The following is a 20223-nucleotide window of genomic DNA, read 5'->3' on the forward strand; positions in this document are numbered from 1 at the left end:
AAATCTCTACTTATGATGGATTCACAGCAAATCACCTATAACATTCTGTGAACTACATGAAAAATGCACTTATTGTAAATCGTTTCCCAATTCTGATACAGTACATTTATGAGAATCACCGTAGTTTTTAATCTAGAATTTTTCTTATGCAGATGTCTTGAAAATCTATTGTTTCCATGCTGAACAGTGACAATATAACTGACTAATGAAGTGCAAAGGTAAAATAAGATAGGTGCAATGAGGCTCTGGATTCTCCAGAAGGATTATACATAGCAGCAGTTCTATAAAGGCTGTCAGAGTATGCATCATTTTAATGTGGCTTCCATAAGCTGCACTGACTTCAGTAAAAACACAGAATGTCTTACATTTAACAGCAGCTGCAGAGTCTCCCAATATAATTAACATTATGCCAATGTGAAAATGCTTTTTTCTCATCCACTCTCACCACCTAGTCTGCAGGGCTTCTAGTGTACTGTTTAATCATATGGAGGGTCAAGCGGTGGACAGGAAGCAACTATTCAGGAAGTAGCTAGCCAGCTTCCTGTGAAAGAACAAGAAGATCTGCTTCTTTTGTAATTAATTTGAGTTTATTTTGCCGGTGTTTTATGTTAATGTAATTCATGCCGATTAAATGCACAATAAATCAATGTGCACATGCAGCACATTATGCAAACCTACCTGCACAGGCACCACAGGACCAATGTCATGAAAAATGGTTGATGGCCTAGAAACACGAACATTTTGAGGGAAGCCTATAAAAACTGTAGGAATATTGTCTTAACTGTTGTGTCTTGATTCAACAACAAAGATGAGAAAACAAGATGTGACAAACAGCCACAAATAATAAGGGTACTAGATAAGAAATACTAAATTTAAAATACAGCACATAGAAAAACTTTATTTAAAATAACTTAAAATCTAAACCCTTTTACAAATCTTTAAGACTTTGATGTTCATCAATTTGATGTTTTTTGTGATACATTTTATGGTTGTTTAATAATATACCTTTTATAAAAAATCAATAATTACTTATACATTTAACCTATATAAACAGGATGCATACCAAAGATTAGGCACAGTTACATTAAGTTCCCTAACATAAATTGAATACTACAGTAAGATAACATGACAATACTGATTATTTATATCTTAATGAAATATATTACTTAATGAACAGCTTTTAGTGGTCTGGGGTTTGACGTCAGTGATACATTTTTTTCACATTTGGCACTGTGAAGACAAAAAAAACTGCCCCTTTTTGTATAGAATACAAAGTGTGAAAAGTTGTTTCCTGTGTGTTAAAAAAATAATTTGATTTTTTAAAAGCTTAGGAATGCAATATTGAAAAAAATGCAATTAAATCTTTTTAGTTCTTTTTAAAAGAAATTATCAGTTGTGTGGAACATGGAACATAAATGTTAGGATTTGCAAAAATGCAGAACAAAAAGCATATGAGAAAACCACCAAGGCATTAGGCAAAGTGTCAGGGAACCTATCGGTAGAATAGGAGGATCCTTGTGCATGACCGTGAATCCCACAGAACGCAGAGTAGCAAAGGGACAATCCAAAAGACAAAAGACAATCCAAAAGACAAGATCCAGAGGCTAGGTCGAAAAGGGAGGCAAATGTGTGGAATCTGGTGCATGTGGGAATGTGATGGGTTCAATTAGGAATGTGATTGTGAAACAATGGGTTTGGGAATGCAAAAGCGTTTGCGAGGGAGAGTGTGGGGCGTGACACAAAGGTCAGGTTGACAAGGGGCAGTTCACAGCAGCCAGTTAGATTTCAGGTTCTTACATAACTTGTGGACAACAGCCACTCTCAAACTAAAAATCGTCACTCTTCTCCTTACTCCTCAAGGGTCACAAATCGCCACAAAGTTACAGGGGCAGACAGAATGATCCCTCTTCTCCTGCTGGGTGTCTTTTACCTCACAGCAGGTAATCCTTACAGTTCACATGTGAGATTCTCCCACTGCAGTAAACTTATTAAAATGATTCTTACCGGGAACTAAAAATGCTGTTTTTGCTGGTCATTTAAATAAAAGTTTGTCTTCTTTTAATTGTAATGTTGCTGTGTATTTTTCAGGTATATTTCCTCAGGATGTGGTTGTCCAGCCCCATATCTCAGTGACAACACAGAGCGGAGATCTTGTCACCCTGGAGTGTACTATTGTCACTACCCGACTCATAAACTGGATTTGGTTCAAAACATTTGTGGGTCAGCCTCCTAGATACATAGTGACTGCCTATGGGAATACAGATAGAGTCACTTTTTATAATGAATTTGAAAACAATCCCCGTATTACAGTAAGGAAAGAAAACAGTCGCTTCACTTTGAGTATTTCCCAGGTGAGGCCCTCAGACGTGGCCACATATTACTGTGGAGCTGTGAGCTACAGTGACGTGCTTTTTGGGAATGGAACTGCACTTCTATTGACAGGTATTATATTATCACACAATCCTGCATAATTATACAGCATTTAATGTAGAGAAAAGGTATATTCTGAAGAGAGAAAATGCAAGTTGCATAAACTGTCTCAGTTCTAAACAATGCTTGAGGTGATTATGCATTGTAATATATAGGAAGCTTTATTGGCATTATTATTTACATAACATTTTGATATTTGGGAAAAAATGCTTCAGTAGTAAATAATGAAAAAAACAATGCATGTTGTTCTGTGCTTCAGACGGTGAGTGCAGGAGTAGTGTGTGTGAGGCAGTGTATGTGTCTGAGCACACAGGACAGCAGCTGTGTATGCACTGTGTGACACACAGGGAGATGGTCTCCCAGAATCCCATCATATCTGCTGGAGCTCCCTGCCACACTGCAGGAACTGGCATATGCCTGGGCTCCACTAATACAACACAAACAGACATGACAGGTGAGGAAACTGACTTTAATAAGGCAACAATGTGATAGCTTTAAAAGGGTTGTATTCATCTGTATTTCTGTCTTACATGTCCATAAGTACAGATGCAGCCATTCAAAATGGGTGGGGTATTTCGCGGTATACCCCGGTGGGCGTGTTGCATCAAAACGCAGTTTCACGCAGTATCACGCGGTATATCGCGTCATTTGACGTCATGCCGGAAAGTATCCGGAATAACCTTGTAAAACCTCCAGGAGGAGCCAATAAAGCTTAACCTCTCATGTACAGCATTTGAGCTTTTAAATTTAAACTGTGTATTACAGCATGTTAATCATCAGTCATTAAAAAGTTGGTGTATTTTATGAAAGCAAGATTGCTCAGTTGGACAAAAGTACACAACCTACCTTTATCGGAAATATTTATGCATCAAAGCCTTTACCGAAGATATTACTAATAGTATTAAATAATGAATGACTTTGGACAAGCTGTAAACTCAAAGTATTATGCTGGTCCACATTCTTTCTAACCGTCATTTTAAACGAAAATACTTTTAATTTTTTCTTTGACAAACACCACAGCATTTCGTTGATCTAACTAACGAGGACAGGACATTAGCTAGCCAATACGATAAAGGAATGACTTTTTTTGCTAATTTCATTAGCACATTTGTACAAGCACTTGGAATCTGTCCAAGCCCTACTTTGTCAGGCATTTTCTTTTACTGCAACGGACATAAAAACTGCCTTGCTTTTAACAGAGTGTTTCATAATTTCTAACTACGAAAATTATTTAAACTGCGACACTTATCATTCAACTAGAGCTCAAAATATCACAAGGATCCTCAAGAGCACATCAAAGACTGTATTAAAAGATACTTGTATCAGATACATGAGAATCCAGGCTTTTTTTATCAACGCTTTCTTTTCCGTATACCAGATATTATGGAACCACTTCAGAAGGGTGTCCGCCAGTCAGATTCCAGGAATTGGTACTTTAAAGAAAAAATACACTCCGGTATTCCATTTCTCCCTAAACATTTTAAGCATCGAAGTCTTTAACTAACATGTGAAATAGCGTGTAAAAAAGTGGTAGTTTTAAGCTTTTCTGCTAATATAATATGGAATCGCATATCTAAAGAAATTAATAACGATATGATTATATTCATGTACTGCGACAGGACTGTGTAGGGCTGTTTCGCCTCTCTCTTCATGTGACTTCGCTAGTAGCCTGCTGGTCTACGTGCCTGATTACTAACCTCCAGGTTCTGTGTTCAAATTCAGCTGGTGCCGTGACTTTTCTTTTAACAAACATTTCTTTGAAAAAATAGAATAGCAATATTATGGACAATTAATTAACTTTTATATTTCTAAATATCACAACATGATCGAATTTAAGTCATTTTTGATAACAATGAATAGTCACCTTCTTCCCTTCTGACAACGGTCCCTGCTTCTGCTTCCTGCTTCTATGGTGTGTGTGTGTGGGGGGATCCCTTTAGATCTCCCTTCAGATTTAAAAGGTTATTAATCATATCTTCGGTGTCGCATCTTACCAGTGCAGCTGATCTTTTGCTGCCTGGGTCAACTATCACAAAGCTTTAGAGAACTTAACATTTCTATTATCAACAAATTGTAAATACGAGGTTTACATTGGCATTATTAATTTTTCACATGGGTGTATGGAGGATTGTCAGCTGTCACTGACAGTAGACCCCCCCTTCCACTTAGGCTGCGCACACGATCTTTTAAATTTTTATAGAGAAATGGAGGCTGTACAGTATGCGTTACTATATAAACATTTATATTGATATAAATCGCGTTTTGATTTAAATCGCAAACGCGTGTTTAATTATATGTGTTTTTTAAATCATAATCAGACAAATGCAACATAAATTGATACAGTATCTTTGTCTTCTAAGTATCTTAATAAACTTTCAGCATAGCTTTCTCCCGGTTTAGATTTATTTTTCTTGGGATTTTGGGATCAAACATGGAAAGATTAGATTATAATCGTTTTTATTTTTTAAATACATTTTAGAAAAGTGTAATCTATAATAAAAAGCTGTACACCACCTGCTATATAGATACATATTGTAATACTTTCAGGTTTGGATAGGACGGACACAAGAACTCAGACTTGCGGAGTTTAAGGAAGTGAAAGCCTTTATTTTTCTTCTCCGTCACCACCTGCTAGCCCGGCTCTCCCGCGCCCCCGCCCGCCAACAGCGCGAGCCAACACAACGCCCGCGCGCCCGAGAGAGAGAGAGAAAACAGATCCTAAACAGACAATATACACTAGCTGAATATTTGACCAAGATAAGAAACAACAAACAGAAACAGACCGTGACGAAGTACAGGCTCAGTGACCACAGCCTAGCCATAGAAACTGGGCGACACAGGCAGACCTGGCTGCCCAGAGAGGACAGGCTGTGCTCCCACTGCCAGCGGGGAGAAATAGAGACAGAGGTGCACTTCCTACTGCACTGTGACAGATACTCTGGGATTAGAGAAACATTCTTCCCTAAATTCAGAAATCTAGTCCCAGAGTTCCCACACCTGCCAGAATCACAACGGGTCCCCATCCTACTGGGAGAGGGAGGAGGGAACTCAGTTGAACTGGCAGCCCAGTATGTGATCTCCTGCCAGTATATGTCAATATTTTATAATATGTCTTTGTTGTAAATGTCTGTAATATGTCTGTAGATTTTATTTTACTTTTATTTTTTGTTTTGTTTAATGTAAATATCATTACTTTCATTTGCTTTGGCAACACTGATTGTACCCATTGGTCATGCTAATAAAGCACCTTGAATTGAATTGAATTGAGTAAGACCCAGGGGTGCAGAAGCAGGAACTATTTACAAGGAAAACGTTTACCTCCCCAGACTGTACGCCCGCTTCACTGTGGGACAGCCGCCCTGACCACTTTCACTCCTGTCCTGCTCTTCCCCGCGCACCCCAGCCAGGCACTCTTCGGCCTCTGCCCGGGGCGAATGTATATTTTGATATTTAGATGAATGGAAAGGGGCACTTTAATGTTCTGTACGGCTAATATTAAAGCCAATACTTTAATATTCTTTTCTGTATGTTTCACAATAGTGGGTACTGGCCTAATTCGGCCCTGCACCCGTTGTTAGGTGTTAATGTGTTGTTGTTAAGTGTGAATTTGTACCTGTTTCCCTGAGGTCTGGCTTTTTTTCTGGAAAACCATAACTCTGGTCTTGTCCAGATTGACTGTCAGCGCCCAGGTCTGACAGTGCTGCTCCAGCAGTGCCAGGTTCTGCCGCAGCCTCTGTTCTGTGGGCGACAGCAGGACCAGGTCGTCTGCAAAGAGCAGGAACTCGATTTCTGTAATTAATGCAGATCAGTAAATCAAGGAACAAAACAATTATTGCTCACGGCTCCTCAATGGGCTTTGACGTGCTAAAGCGTTGGTTTCACAGTCCGGGTGTGGCAAGCCTCTAATGTCTCCCGACTTCGAAGAGAGAGGAAAAACAGCCCTACACAGCCCTGTCGCAGTACACAAATATAATTATATCTTATTAATTTCTTTAGATACGCGATTCTTTTAATACAGCCTTTGCTGTGCTCTTGAGGATCCTTGTGATATTTTCAGCTCTGGTTGAATGATAAGTGTCGCAGTTTAAATAATTTTCGTAGTTAGAAATTATGAATCGTTCTGTTAAAAGCAAGGGAGTTTTTATGTCCGTTACAGTAAAAGAAAATGCCTGACAAAGTAGGGCTTGGACAGATTCCAAGTGCATTTTTGCAATTTATGTTGCATTGTGCATTGTGCTGCTGTAATACAGTTTAAAATAATTAAAAGTCTAAACAGTATCAGCTTTATTTATGGGTAACAATTTAAAAAAAGTCAAAAACCACACTCAAAATGCAATTTAGAGCTTTCTGGCAAGAGGAGACACCCAAATTAATAATGTAACATGCCACTGTTTGTGCATGAATAAGGTTATACTGCTACTTCCTTAGATACACGATTGAAAAAAAGATTTTTTTTTTGAATCCCCGGCGGAACCGGGCATCCATAAGAATCAAGTAATAGGTTTATTCCATGCTGAAAAAAAGAAGAAAGAAAACACATTCCATAAGAATCAACGCTTTTATATAGCGCCTTTAAAGGTGGCTTCTCAAAACGCTTTACAGGATAAAAACAATAACAACAACAACAACATTGTATTTCTTGCATCTTCTTTCTTGAGAGTTTTTTGCCCTCTGTCAAAAAAACCCAAATCACACCTTGCTAATACATTTGCGGTCTTTTCAAAGTATGTGTTATCCCTTGACAAAACAAGGCTCGCCAGATAATGTGAATCGAAACCTGTTTTTCTAGCTTTTAAAGTCGTGCGATGTGTAAGCAGGAACACATCATTATATCTTACATATGAAAAATACATAATATAGCTCCCAAACAAACGCAAACGTGTTTTTAATAAAATGCTTTTATTCACTCATAATCTGACAATTTCAGGAAGACTAAGGAAGGACTAAGGAAATTGTCATCTGTTGTTGAAGCTCTGTGAGCTCGGTGACTTTGAGACCACTTGTTATCCCAAGTTATTTGAATCACCACAATTCAAATAGAGAAAAAAGAGCTGACTGACAAGATTTAAGATGTGGCTGTCAATGTTGGATTAAAAATAACACGTTGCCCGACGTTAGTTGCATTGCTTGAAAAATAATTTTATTTCGAGAGACTGGATAAGTAATTCAAGTGTTTTTTTTTAACTTCCTGAAAAACAAGTAATAATTTAACAATATGTGCAAAAGTTTTATGATATGTCGGTGTTGTGAACGTCTGTGGAGTGTATCTTATTTGCCTGTCCTGGCTGTACTCTCTCTCGCTCGCCCTCCCCCCCCCTCTCTCAATTCAATTCAATTCAATTCAAGGTGCTTTATTAGCATGGCAGATGGGTACAATCAGTGTTGGGTATTTACTTTGTAATCTGTGGTCCTTTTAACTGTTTTTACATCTCCTGTATTGCTTTGAGATGCCACTTTTAAAGGTGATATATAAAATCAAGGCTTTAACTTGCTTTAACTCCGCAAGTCTGAGTTCTTATGTCCGTCCTATCCAAACCCGAAAGTATTACAATATGTATCTTTATAGCAGGTGGTGTACAGCTTTTTAGTATAGATTACACTTTTCTAAAATGTATTTAAAAAATAAAAACGATTACAATCTAATCTTTCCACGTTTGATCCCAAAATCCCAAGAAAAATAAATCTAAACGGGGAGAAAGGTATGCTGAAAGTTTATTAAGATACTTAGAAGACAAAGATATCAATTTATGTTGCATTTGTCTGATTGTGAATCAAAAAACACATATATTTAAACACGCATTTGCAATTTAAATCAAAACGCGATTTAAATCAATATAAATGTTTATATTGTAACGCATAGGTGACTATTCATTGTTAATAAAATAACTTAAATTCGATCATGTTGTGATATTTAGAAATATAAATTTGTTTGATGCGAGTGAAGTTTTATTTAATCTCTGACCCAGGGAAAAGTTTTATTTCTACAAAGAAATGTTTGTTAAAAAAAAAAGTCATGACTCCGGCTGGATTTGAACACCCAACGTGTGATGTGTGTCAGGAACCTAATCCACAGTGCCACTGGCAAGGTCACATGAGGAGTGTTGAAAAAGCCCTACAGAAACATTATCAACAGACAATGTACAGCGTGTACTATTCTTGTGTTGCGGTACATGAATATAATTATATCGTTATTAATTTCTTTAGATACTCGATTCCATATTATATTCCCTTTTAATCAAATTCTAAAAGTATGCTTGTTGACTCCGGTATCACATTAGTTAAAGACTTCGATGCTTAAAATGTTTAGGGAGAAATGAAATACTGGTGTGTATTTTTTCTTTAAAGTACCGAGACCAGCCATATACTGTATGTTTATGTTCCAAAATTAAGAACGCCAGGACGACACCTATTGAACGCCGCAGCGATTGGATGCAGCCGCTAGCTGTTTTTTGGTGTCCGTGCCGGGAAATACGAATCCATATCTGGAAAATTAAACCCAATGTGAGATGCAATGTTCTACATTGCATCTCGAGAACTCAATTGTTACCACAACACAAGTTGATATCAATTCAATTCATATGAGTAATGTATTTAATTTTGAGTAGCTAATATAGACTGATTAACGATAGTATAGCTGAACGGTATACTGAAGCATATTCTTTGTATCTCTTTGAGTTTTGCATCTCTTCCTGATTATATACCTTGCACTTTAATAACCCTCACAGTAAGATCTACCACCTGTATCCAGGCAGACTGTTATATGTTTTATGCACAATTTATGTATTAATAAATGTATCTCGTTCATTGAATCCGTGTGTGTGTCACTGATCGATTGATTTTCTAAAAGCCATAACGAACCACCTTGTGATTGCTGCTACAATTAATAAATTGACCCAGTAAATTCACAACACCCCTACAGACAGATACAAACAAAGAGATACACTCACATCAGACAGCATTGCAAGATAACAATTCTAATTGCTGCTCCAGCATGCCACCCATTATGATATATTTTAGATATCATATTTAGCTTCTCTTTAACCCTATATTTAGTTTAAATGAAGATAAATTGATGCAGGTCCAGAGCAGAATTTAGCCAGGAGATGCAGTTTAATGCCCAAGCAGTCAGTACCTTAGTTTAACATCTTTTAACAATTTAACAAGACCTACTACAACACATTGTCCCTTGTCAGCATACCAGGGCTTTTGTTTACAAACTATTAGTCCAAAGGGAATGATCTCCTTCCCTCTGTTGCCGCTGCACCTCCTTTAGTTCTATATTGTTCATAAAGTCATGCTTTTGATGACTAAAATTAAATGTAATGCTTGCTTAGATCATATACATTCTCAGTAACCACTTAGAATAAGGTTACCTGTATAGTAAGTTCAAATAGTGATATACTGTATAATAAGCAAGTTATGAGTCATTATGAATTGCTATAAACTTACTACTATCCAAATTATTATCTTTTAATATTTTATAATTTGATAAACCTATAATTCTGAAATTATTATTTTAATATTGTTTGTAATGTTTATACTAGCATTTGCATTTATCACCAGAATTAAACTAAATAAACTGAATTAAACCCGTAAATCTAAAACTGCAGTCTTACCTTGCTGTCAGGAAACAAAAAAGAAAACTCTTAACAGAAGACCACCTTCTCACAAAGTATGATGGTAACACTAAGCTGTAACATTTTTACAGGTACTACATTCATTCTGTCTCATTCATATGCTTCTAAATAAAGTGATTCTAAATCAGTTGTTTGATTGACCACCTTAACGAACAAAACCCATTGTAGGCCTTGGTCTACTGTAAAAAAAAACAACACTGTAAAAATGGCCATGGCTCCTTTTTGGACATAAAATATTTTTATTAATATGACATGCATACGACTTATTGAATATATAATACATGTTGGTAAGGCATTGCAGTAATTACATTGTAATATACATGTCTACTGAGACAGACAATGAGAAAAGAAGTCTTTATTTCATTAGAAGCACTTTTTTGTTCATTCAGTGGGTCCCCCTTGGAGTACTGTATATCACAATGCTCTCTTTGAGTTATATTGTGATATATTGGTACATTACCCAGTCTTATTTCATTCTCCCATTATATTTTAGCAAACAACCATGAGAGGGCCAGGTTCCTTTTGTAGATAGTGCCTTAATCTGAAGATCCAGCTGCTTCTTGAAAGCCAATGGTAAAACAGCTCTGGCTGGCCAGTTTGTTCCAGATACCCAACACCATTTAGTGCTTCTTATTGTGAAACCTACATTGTTCTTCTCTTAATTTTAGTTTTTTGCCTGCAGATCCTTATTTCATTGTCACTCCTGCTGCTGTTCATTGGATCGATTCAGAAAATGCATTTTATGCATTTGTGACAACCCCTTTGTAATCTCCTGTGTTTGAGTCGGAATAAATTCTAAATTTAGTTTTTTTAGTAATCTAGTTGCTTTGTATTGTATTAAAGAGTGTAATATCCTGGATATTGAAAAACATCTTCTTTCTACAAGCTTTGAATATATAACAATGATGCACATGAAAGAGAATAAATTATTAATTCCTTGATAATGTAATGTGATATATCCTGTAATAAATAATGAGAGGTATATTAGTAGAGAAATAATACAATATTTTACAATAGAAGTTCTTTTAAAAACAGTAGGAAGAGTCAAGGTATGTTTTTGAGAGAAGGTTGTGATTTCTCTTTCTTCACCATGTTATTCAGGCCGTTATCATGAGTACATCAGCTCTGCTAACAAAAGGAAATGCAGATTTTAAAAATTATGAATGGAAAAATCATGCAGGCAGTACATTATTTTTGAAACTCGGATTCTGAAGATGTGAAAATGGCTGCTGATCCTTCTTAAAACTCTTATTGAATGATCAATATACAGAAGCAGCCATTCAAAGTGAGCGGTACAGACACGTACTGGAGGTAATTGGCTATGGTGTCGCGCATTGTGACGCACGATGACACGCGGTACCGCGGTCCGTGATTGGTTGACCGACAGGGGCACTCGTGGTCTGTTGGTCTGTCTTAGAAAGATTTACAATAAACGTCTTTACTGTGCCCGTTGTAGTATTGAATATTTATATGGAATTTTACCACTGAAGGGAAATCTTAGTGCCTGAGCATAAAAAGAATAGGAGCATACTGTAACGCGTGTGAAGGCCATAAACGATATTAATTTTGGAACTTAAACATACAGTATATGGCTGGTCTCGGTACTTTAAAGAAAACATACACACCAGTATTCCATTTCTCCCTAAACATTTTAAGCATCGAAGTCTTTAACTAACGTGATACCGGAGTCAACAAGCATACTTTTAGAATTTGATTAAAAGGGAATATAATATGGAATCGCGTATCTAAAGAAATTAATAACGATATAATTATATTCATGTGCCGCAACACAAGAATAGTACACGCTGTACATTGTCTGTTGATAATGTTTCTGTAGTGCTTTTTCAGCACTCTGCATGTGACCTTGCTGGTGGAGCTGTGGGTTAGGTTCCTGACTCCCATGTCACAGGGTCTGTGATCAAATCCCACTGTGGAACCATGACTTCTTTTTTTAACAAACATTTCTTTGAAAAAATGAAACGTTTCCCTTGGTCAGAGATTAAATAAAACCTCACTCGCACCAAACAAATTTATATTTCTAAATATCACAACATGATTGAATTTAAGTCATTTTAATAACAATGAATAGTCACCTAGGCATTACAATATAAACATTTATATTGATTTAAATCGCGTTTTGATTTAAATCGCAAACGTGGGTTTAAATATATGTGTTTTTTTGATTCACAATCAGACAAATGCAACATAAATTGATATCTTTGTTCATGCACAAACAGTGGCATGTTACATTATTAATTTGGGTGTCTCCTCTTGCCAGAAAGCTCTAAATTGCATTTTGAGTGCAGTTTTTGACTTTTTCTAAATTGCAACCCATAAATAAAGCTGATACAGTTTAGACTTATTTTAAACTGTATTACAGCAGCACAATGGACAATGCAACGTAAATTGCAAAAATGCACTTGGAATCTGTCCAAGCCCTGCTTGTCAGGCATTTTCTTTTACTGCAACGGACATAAAAACTCCTTTGCTTTTAACAGAGCGTTTCATAATTTCTAACTACGAAAATTATTTAAACTGCGACACTTATCATTCATTCCATTCTATTCCATTATCAGTCTTCCATTTCTCCCTAAACATTTTAAGCATGAAAGTTTTATGAAACGGTGCCCAAATATGCGATTGCTGTATGGAATGAATTTTAATTTTAAAAATTATTTAACACGAAAATTAAGCTGTTTACATCTTCCACCTGAGAACAGTCACCCGTTGCTACCCAACGCAGAAACACAGCCACTAACTAGCAAAGAGAGGACATTAGCTAGCCAATATGATAAAGAAATAAATGATTATTTTGTTTATTTCTTTTGCACATTTATTTGAACATTTCCATCGATTGTACAAGCACTTGGAAACTGTCCAATCCCTAGTTCATCAGGCATTTTCTTTTACGCTGTAGGCATTCTCCTGGTCTGGCGCCGATCTGTGTCTTCTAGGATATAATGCCAGTGAACTCTTCTTTTATGTCCATTATAACAGACGAATCTCCTTTGCTTTTAACCGAGCGTCTAACCCCTCTGATTGGAGAAAAAAGACGTGCTGGTTTGCTATACATACTGTACCAGGAAGATGATTTCTTTCTATTCGAAACGTGTATTTTAAAAGTTTAAGAAGTAAAAACCTTACAGCGTACACAGATTTCTAAACTGATCAGGATCATTATCTTTGTCTTATCCATAATAATGTTCACCGCTCTGTCCAGCAAATTAATAATAAACTTTATTTTATATAGCGTTTTAAACGAATAATTAGATTGCTCATAAACCTAATCGCTTTTTCTACATAAACACAGCGTGATTGCTCTCTGAAAATGCTTTTTCTTTTTATTTAGGCTCAGATTTCAACTATAGATCGTATTATTATAAACTTTCTTGGAAAAATGTCTTTTATATAAACCATGTTTGCTATTAATTCATTTAGCGCTAGAATATGTTCATTGTCTTCCAATCGAGTCGATTAGAAGCTTGCCACGCCCAGACTGTTACACCAATGCATTAGCATGTTAAAGCGATTTCATTGAGGAGCCTAGCTTTCTTAACTAGTAAGTACTGTACTTCCTACTTTGAAAATACCTGTGAAACCGGTTTAATTCGTCACAGCCAGCACTCCCGCAGAGAGGGGGGTTGTACTCGTTAATATCTTAGCACAAAGCAGAAACTTCTTGTATTTTCCGATGACATACATGTGCTCTACTATAAAAAGCAACACTGTAAAAATGGCCATGGCTCCTTTTGGACATAAAAGATTTTTATTAATATGACATTGATATGACTTATTAAGTATATAATGCGTGTTGGTAAGGCATTACAGTAATTACATTTTTATATACATGTCTACTGACAATGAGAAAATAAGTCTTTATTGTCATTAGAGGCTCTTTTTGTTTATTCAGTGGGTCACACATGGAGTACTGTATATCACATGGCTCTCTTTGAGTTATATTGTAATACATTGCTACAATACACAGTCTTATTTCATTCTCCCGTTATATTTTAGCAAACAACCACGAGAGGGCCAGGTTTCTTTTGTAAGTAGATAGATAGATAATACTTTATTAATCCCGTAGGGAAATTGATGTGTTACAGCAGTCCAGCCCAAGACAAGGAAAACAGACATCAGAATAGTTATAAAACAAAAGACAAACAAGATAAATAAAAATAAATACATAGGTGTGTGCAAAATGTGCTGATCATAGTCACTGTAAAAACAATAAAATATGTGCAAAATGTGCATAGGTTTATACAGACTGATTGTCCAAAAAGTACAATGGAGTAAACATGCTGTCCATAGAGGAGCAAATGAAGGGCTAAAAGTCCTAGCCTAGGGCAGCGTTATACACCCTGACAGCTGCCGGGAGGAAAGACCTGCGGAAACATTCCCTTGAACACCGTAGCTGGAGCAGTCTATTGCTAAATGTGCTCCGCTGCCCAGTAACAGTCCCATGAAGAGGATGAGAGGTGTTGTTCATGATGGCTGTGAGCTTGGTCAGCATTCTCCTCTCAGCCACCACCTCCATGGGGTCAAGGCTCATCCCCAGCACAGTGCCAGCCTTCGTGATGAGTTTATTGAGCCTATTTGCATCTTTTGTCATGATGCTGCTGCCCCAGCACACCACAGCATAGAAGATGGCTGCCGCCACCACTGATTCATAAAAAATGTGTAGCAGTGTTCCACACACACCAAAGGACCTGAGTCTCCTAAGAAAATAGAGTTGGCTCTGACCCTTCTTGTACAGGGCATCAGTGTTACCAGACCACTCCAGCTTATCATCCAGGTGTACCCCTAAGTACTTGTAGGAATGTACGCCCTCTATGTCCTCACCCTGGATGGAAACAGGGTTCAGCGGAGACTTATTCCTTCGAAAGTCAAAGGAATAAGAGTAGTAATCAAGTAGTGCCTTGATATGAAGATCCAGCTGCTTCTTGAAAGCCAGTTGTAAAACAGCTCTGGCTGGCCAGTTTGTTCCAGATACCCAACACCATTTAGTGCTTCTTATTGTGAATCCTACATTGTCCTTCTCTTAATTTGAGTTTGTTGCCTGCAGATCCTTATTTCATTGTCACTCCTGCTGCTATTCATTGGATTGATTCAGAAAATGCATTTTATGCATTTGTGACAACCCCTTTGTAATTTCCAGAGTCAGAATACATTTTAAATTTAGTTTTATTTTTTTAGTAATCTAGTTGCTTTGTATTGTATTAAAGAGGGTAATATCCTGGATATTGAAAAACATCTTCTTTCTACAAGCTTTGAATATATAACAATGATGCACATGAAAGAGAATAAATTATTAATTCCTTGATAATGCAATGTGATATCTCCTGTAATTAATAATGAGAGGTATATTGGTAGAGAAATAATAAAATACTTTACAATAGAAGTTCCTTTTAAAAACAGTAGGATTTAAAGAGTCAAGGTATGTTTTTCAGAGAAGGCTGTGATTTCTCTTTCTTCACCATGTCATTCAGGCCGTTATCATGAGTACATCGTCTCTGCTAGCCAAAGGAAATGCAGATTTTAAAAATTATGAATGGAAAAATAATACAGGCAGTACATTATTTTTGAAACTCGGATTCTGAAGGTGTGAAAATGGCTCCTGATTCGTCTTAAAACTTTTATTGAATGATCTATATACCTTTAAACCACAATTTTTATTAAACTTCAGAAAATTCCTTTCTTTCATTGTGAAGTTTATTCTGTAACAATTCCACGATAACAAGTACAGTATGCAAAAACCTGTCACTCTGACACTTTCATTCAGTGTATAAAAATGTATGCTAATGTACAAAATCCTACTCTGGCATTGTCTACTAAACCTATGCTCTAACTATCTGCTCTAGCCATCAATAAATAATATAGAAAAAATAAATTTGTAAATATACATAAGTATTTATTTTCTAAACCTGTTATATAAGACTTAATAAATAAGTTCTGTCAACTTAAGGATCCTGGGTTTGAAATTGGGTAACTTAAATTTCTTTATGTATGCCCTATTATGGGTTGAAGTACTATTTATATTGTATATCCACCTTTTGCCCTGCATCTGCCAGGTAAAGCTGGGAACTGCTAAGAATAAAACAGTTACTGAAGATGGATAAGTTCTCTCTATGAATGCCAGTCAGTTACACTGTTCCCTGTGGTAATGTCAAGCTTTGTGTAAAATTTTGCTTTACTTGAATAATAACTTCTGTTACTTCTGTTCCTAATTGTGTAAAGGTGACATGAGTAATTCCCAGTGATTTGAGCAATGCAGAACTGAGCAATGATTCATTCAATCTTGATTTTCGAAAGCAAGCTGAAACTTAAAATACATTTCAAATTCTTTTTTTCTTAAATTTGTTTTTGCATTTAACTGATCTTTGGAAAATAAGGAATGCTGTTATACATACTGACTATAAGAAAGGTAGCGATCAAGAAGAGGCATTTCTAGGGTGTTTCCTTCAGATTATGCAGTCAAAGTATCATAATTAGTGTACCTCTTTCTCTGCATCTTAGTAAGACCAGAAGTAGGTTTGGATTTTTTTTTCCCTTAATAATAAAAACCTTCTTTTAAAAACTGCATTTTGTGTTTACTTGTGTTATCTTTGTCTAATATTTCAATTTGTTTGATGATCTGAAACATTTCAGTGTGACAAATATGCACAAAAATAAGAAATCAGGAAGGGGGCAAACACTTTTTCACACCACTGTAAGATGGCTCGCTGGATTTGGTTCAAGCAGTCCTTCGGACAGACTCCTCAGAACATAGTTTATTCCTATTCCAATTCTGAAGAGACTACGTTTCATGAAGAATTTAAAGATAAGCCCCGTTTTACAGTGCAGAAGAGTAAGACCAACTTCAATCTAACACTTTCAAACATTGAACCTGGAGACGTTGCAGTATATTATTGTGGAGTCATCTACACAAACTTAATCCAGTTTGGGAATGGAACCTTTCTGATACTTACAGGTAAAAGAAATGGTTTCACTTCTTCCTTCATGTTCGATGACATGTTTCAGATATGAATGTGTTTTATGCATACAGGACTGAATGGCAGAACATGTTTATATTTTCATGTTCATGTATATTAATCTGATAGAATATAATGATACAGTATAATACAGGAGTGAATCCATTATAACTTATTTGTTCCGTATTTATGTTTGAAAAATGTTTTGTAAACTTTCCGTTGATAAAACAAATGGAAAATGTTAATAAATGTTTATTTTAGGATCAGAATCAGTGAGCAGTGAACATTGTGCAGCAGCCTGTATCTGTTCCAGTCAAGCCAGGAGATGAAGTGACTATCCAGTGTACAGTACACACTGAGACCTGTGAAGGAGAGCCCAATGTTTATTGGTTAAGGATTGGATCAGGAGAATCCCTCCCAGGAGTAATTTACACTCATGGAAACAGGAGTGATCAGTGTGAGGGGAGCTCTAAAGCTAAGCTTCCAGCACAGAGCTGTGTCTATAACCTCCCCAAGAGAAACCTCAGCCCCTCTGATGCTGGGATTTACTTTTGTGCTGTGGTCACATGCTGGGAGATAGTGTTTGGGAATGGGACAGTTCTGGAGATAACAGGTAGCTTGTTATTACTCTTATATTCTAATATTCATATTTATTATTAAAACTCTCATTATATAAATTATAGTAATAGAAAATGGATCATTAAACTAATTGTATTAAAATGTTTAGATTCAGAAATAGTTTCTCTTTTTTTTAATAGTGTATGTAATGTGTATTACTAAAATAAGAGTGTCTGAATTTAATGTTGAGTAAATCAGAAAAGGGACATGATCCTTGTAGAAAAAACACTGAAAACATCAGTTTCTACCCTGATGAAATTACAAAACAGGAAACAACGTCTTTCCACAAATATAAAAAGTAGCTTGGTAAAAATACAATAAAGAAAGCAATTATTATCATCATATCCAGCTAATAAATCAGTCAGAAATATGAAATAATAAAAAAACTTAGATATTGTACAAAGATATTGTACCAAATCAGTTGTATTGCCTGTTGGAAGATATTTGAAGAACAAAAGGAAGAAAATTGTCTCTTTGAATTAAATAATATGAAATATTGTACTGTTTATGAGTAAAGGAACAAATGTTTCTATTCAGATTTCAGTTTACGAGTGAGACAGTTTACTGAAGACAAAATATCCAGTCTACGCTAATCTGCTATTGTTATTAATATTTACTAGATTGGTCAAGACTTCAATACATTTTGCAGTTCTCTATCTTCAATATGTTTTCTTCTCTATCATTTTACACTCTCTTTCTCTTTCATAATTCACTGGCTTTTTAACAACAGGAGTTGGTCGTGAAGTCACACTTAACTATATCACCCTAGTTTTGTTGACAACAAACATCGTGTCAGTGGTTTTAATCACATTCCTAGCCTACAGCCTGATGAAGAAGCACAAAACAGGTCAGTTTTGGATTTACCTACACATGATGAATAAAATCCATAATCAAAATAAAGTCTGATAATAATAAAATTTGTTAGTAACTTTTGATCTTTGGCTTAAAGTTTTTTTTTACTGTTTCCCCACCCAATTTGAAATTTCCAAATATTTTTAGACTTGTCTCTCTGGGAACAACCCTGCTACCTGTTTGTAAGAGAATGAGACATCCAGTCCTGCTCCTACAGCATGCCTGCATGCACAGCCAATTTGCCATTTGTAAGCTCCCCAGTCCCTAAATGCAAATGTACTGTAGTAGATGACTGGAAGAGCACAAGGATCTTTACTGGCATCACTGCAAGCCACATGCCAAGTCACGAGACTCATTATTTGTTGGAAAGCAATGTGCAGATGAATCACAAATAACTAATCATTCAAAATAATATTTTACATCAGAGGACTGACACTTATATAATATATTTTGATGTTGCTACTGTGCACAGAGGCTAATTTTTCTCACTCTGTTTTCAACTTTCTCCAAAGATACACATCTTGGTGCATTTTTCCATCAGCGCACGAGAGAAAGCTCAAATTACAAACAGGTACAACAGCAACCTCTGAAAATAATCATTAAATTACTCAATTTCTAACATAAGAGGTTTGAAGTACATGTGTTAATTCATACAGAATAGTTGTTTTAATAATTAACTTAAATAAATTAAATAATTATTAATCATTTGAAACCCTTCACATGTGACTAAACTATAAATGAGCTGAAAATGTTTTCCCTTTCTTTTTTTCTGCCACTTGGACAACACTTCATTAAACATACAGTAAGTTTGCATTATTTTTGTTTGTATTTGAAACAACAACAACAAAAGAATTGTCATACCCTCTGTAGCCAGAGGGCGCTCCTTCTCTGTCCTGTCCCTAGTTTCTGGTCTGCTGTCCTTCCAGTCTCTCTCTTTCCCTTGGGCTATATATTTCCGGGTCTTGCACTCTGCCAGGGCTCTGCATTGACGTTCGGATGTCCTGAGACCCGCCTAGCACCAGGGCGCCCCACGTCCGCTACCTGAGGTCATAGGTTTCTATACGGCATTCCTGAACTCTTTGCACTACGAGCCCGGGCCTTTTTCTCGTCTCGCCGCTACGCATATGGGTCTTTTTCCGCTCTCCTGCTGCCCTCGGGTAGTCCCTTTGGACGTCCGTGACAAGAATATAGAACATTAGTAGACTAAATGTGTAAATTAAGTGCAGTTAAATTACATAACGTTAGGCATTATCTGATTTATGTGTAACCCCTTTTTCTCTTTTTTAGAACCAGGACACAGAAGTGCCGAATTACACTGCCTTGCGTTTTACTGAGAGTGATGCTAGGCCTGGGAGGAAGAGGACTGAGATGGACAGACAGGCTGTGTATTCCCAGGTCCAGTACAAGCAGTGTAATTGAGTGTTCTGGAGGTTGTGCCTGTCTCCAGGGAGCCATTTCAAGATGAATTAATTACTGCCATGTTCTCCTCCACTGGAGCACTGCAAAGGAAGCTAGCCTTACCATGGTAACTGATGATGGCTCTACTCACCTGTCAGTCAGCCGGTTGCCATGGTACACAAACAGACTGGAAGCCTGTTCCACCTGTGTGCCATTTACTACCACCTCCTTCTCAAGTGGATCAGCCCATTTAAGATCTGTTTTGGCCTTTCCCGGGGCCTTTTCTCTGTTATATAGTTTTGCCTGGAGCTTCAGTTGAG

The 20223-nt window shown here is 36.6% G+C and overlaps 1 protein-coding gene across 1 annotated transcript; it reads left to right on the forward strand.

Moving 5' to 3' along the window:
* Positions 1-1897: 1897 nt before the first annotated feature.
* Positions 1898-19924, forward strand: LOC148836358 (immunoglobulin kappa light chain-like). The gene is made up of 5 exons (XM_088914143.1): positions 1898-1940; positions 2089-2469; positions 17322-17648; positions 19018-19076; positions 19793-19924. Exons 1-5 carry the CDS (start codon positions 1898-1900, stop codon positions 19922-19924), a joined length of 942 nt encoding a protein of 313 aa, XP_088770269.1.
* Positions 19925-20223: the final 299 nt, after the last annotated feature.

Source organism: Atractosteus spatula, chromosome 4 (genome assembly GCF_055471065.1).
Source record: "Atractosteus spatula isolate fAtrSpa1 chromosome 4, fAtrSpa1.hap1, whole genome shotgun sequence".
NCBI lineage: Eukaryota > Metazoa > Chordata > Actinopteri > Semionotiformes > Lepisosteidae > Atractosteus > Atractosteus spatula.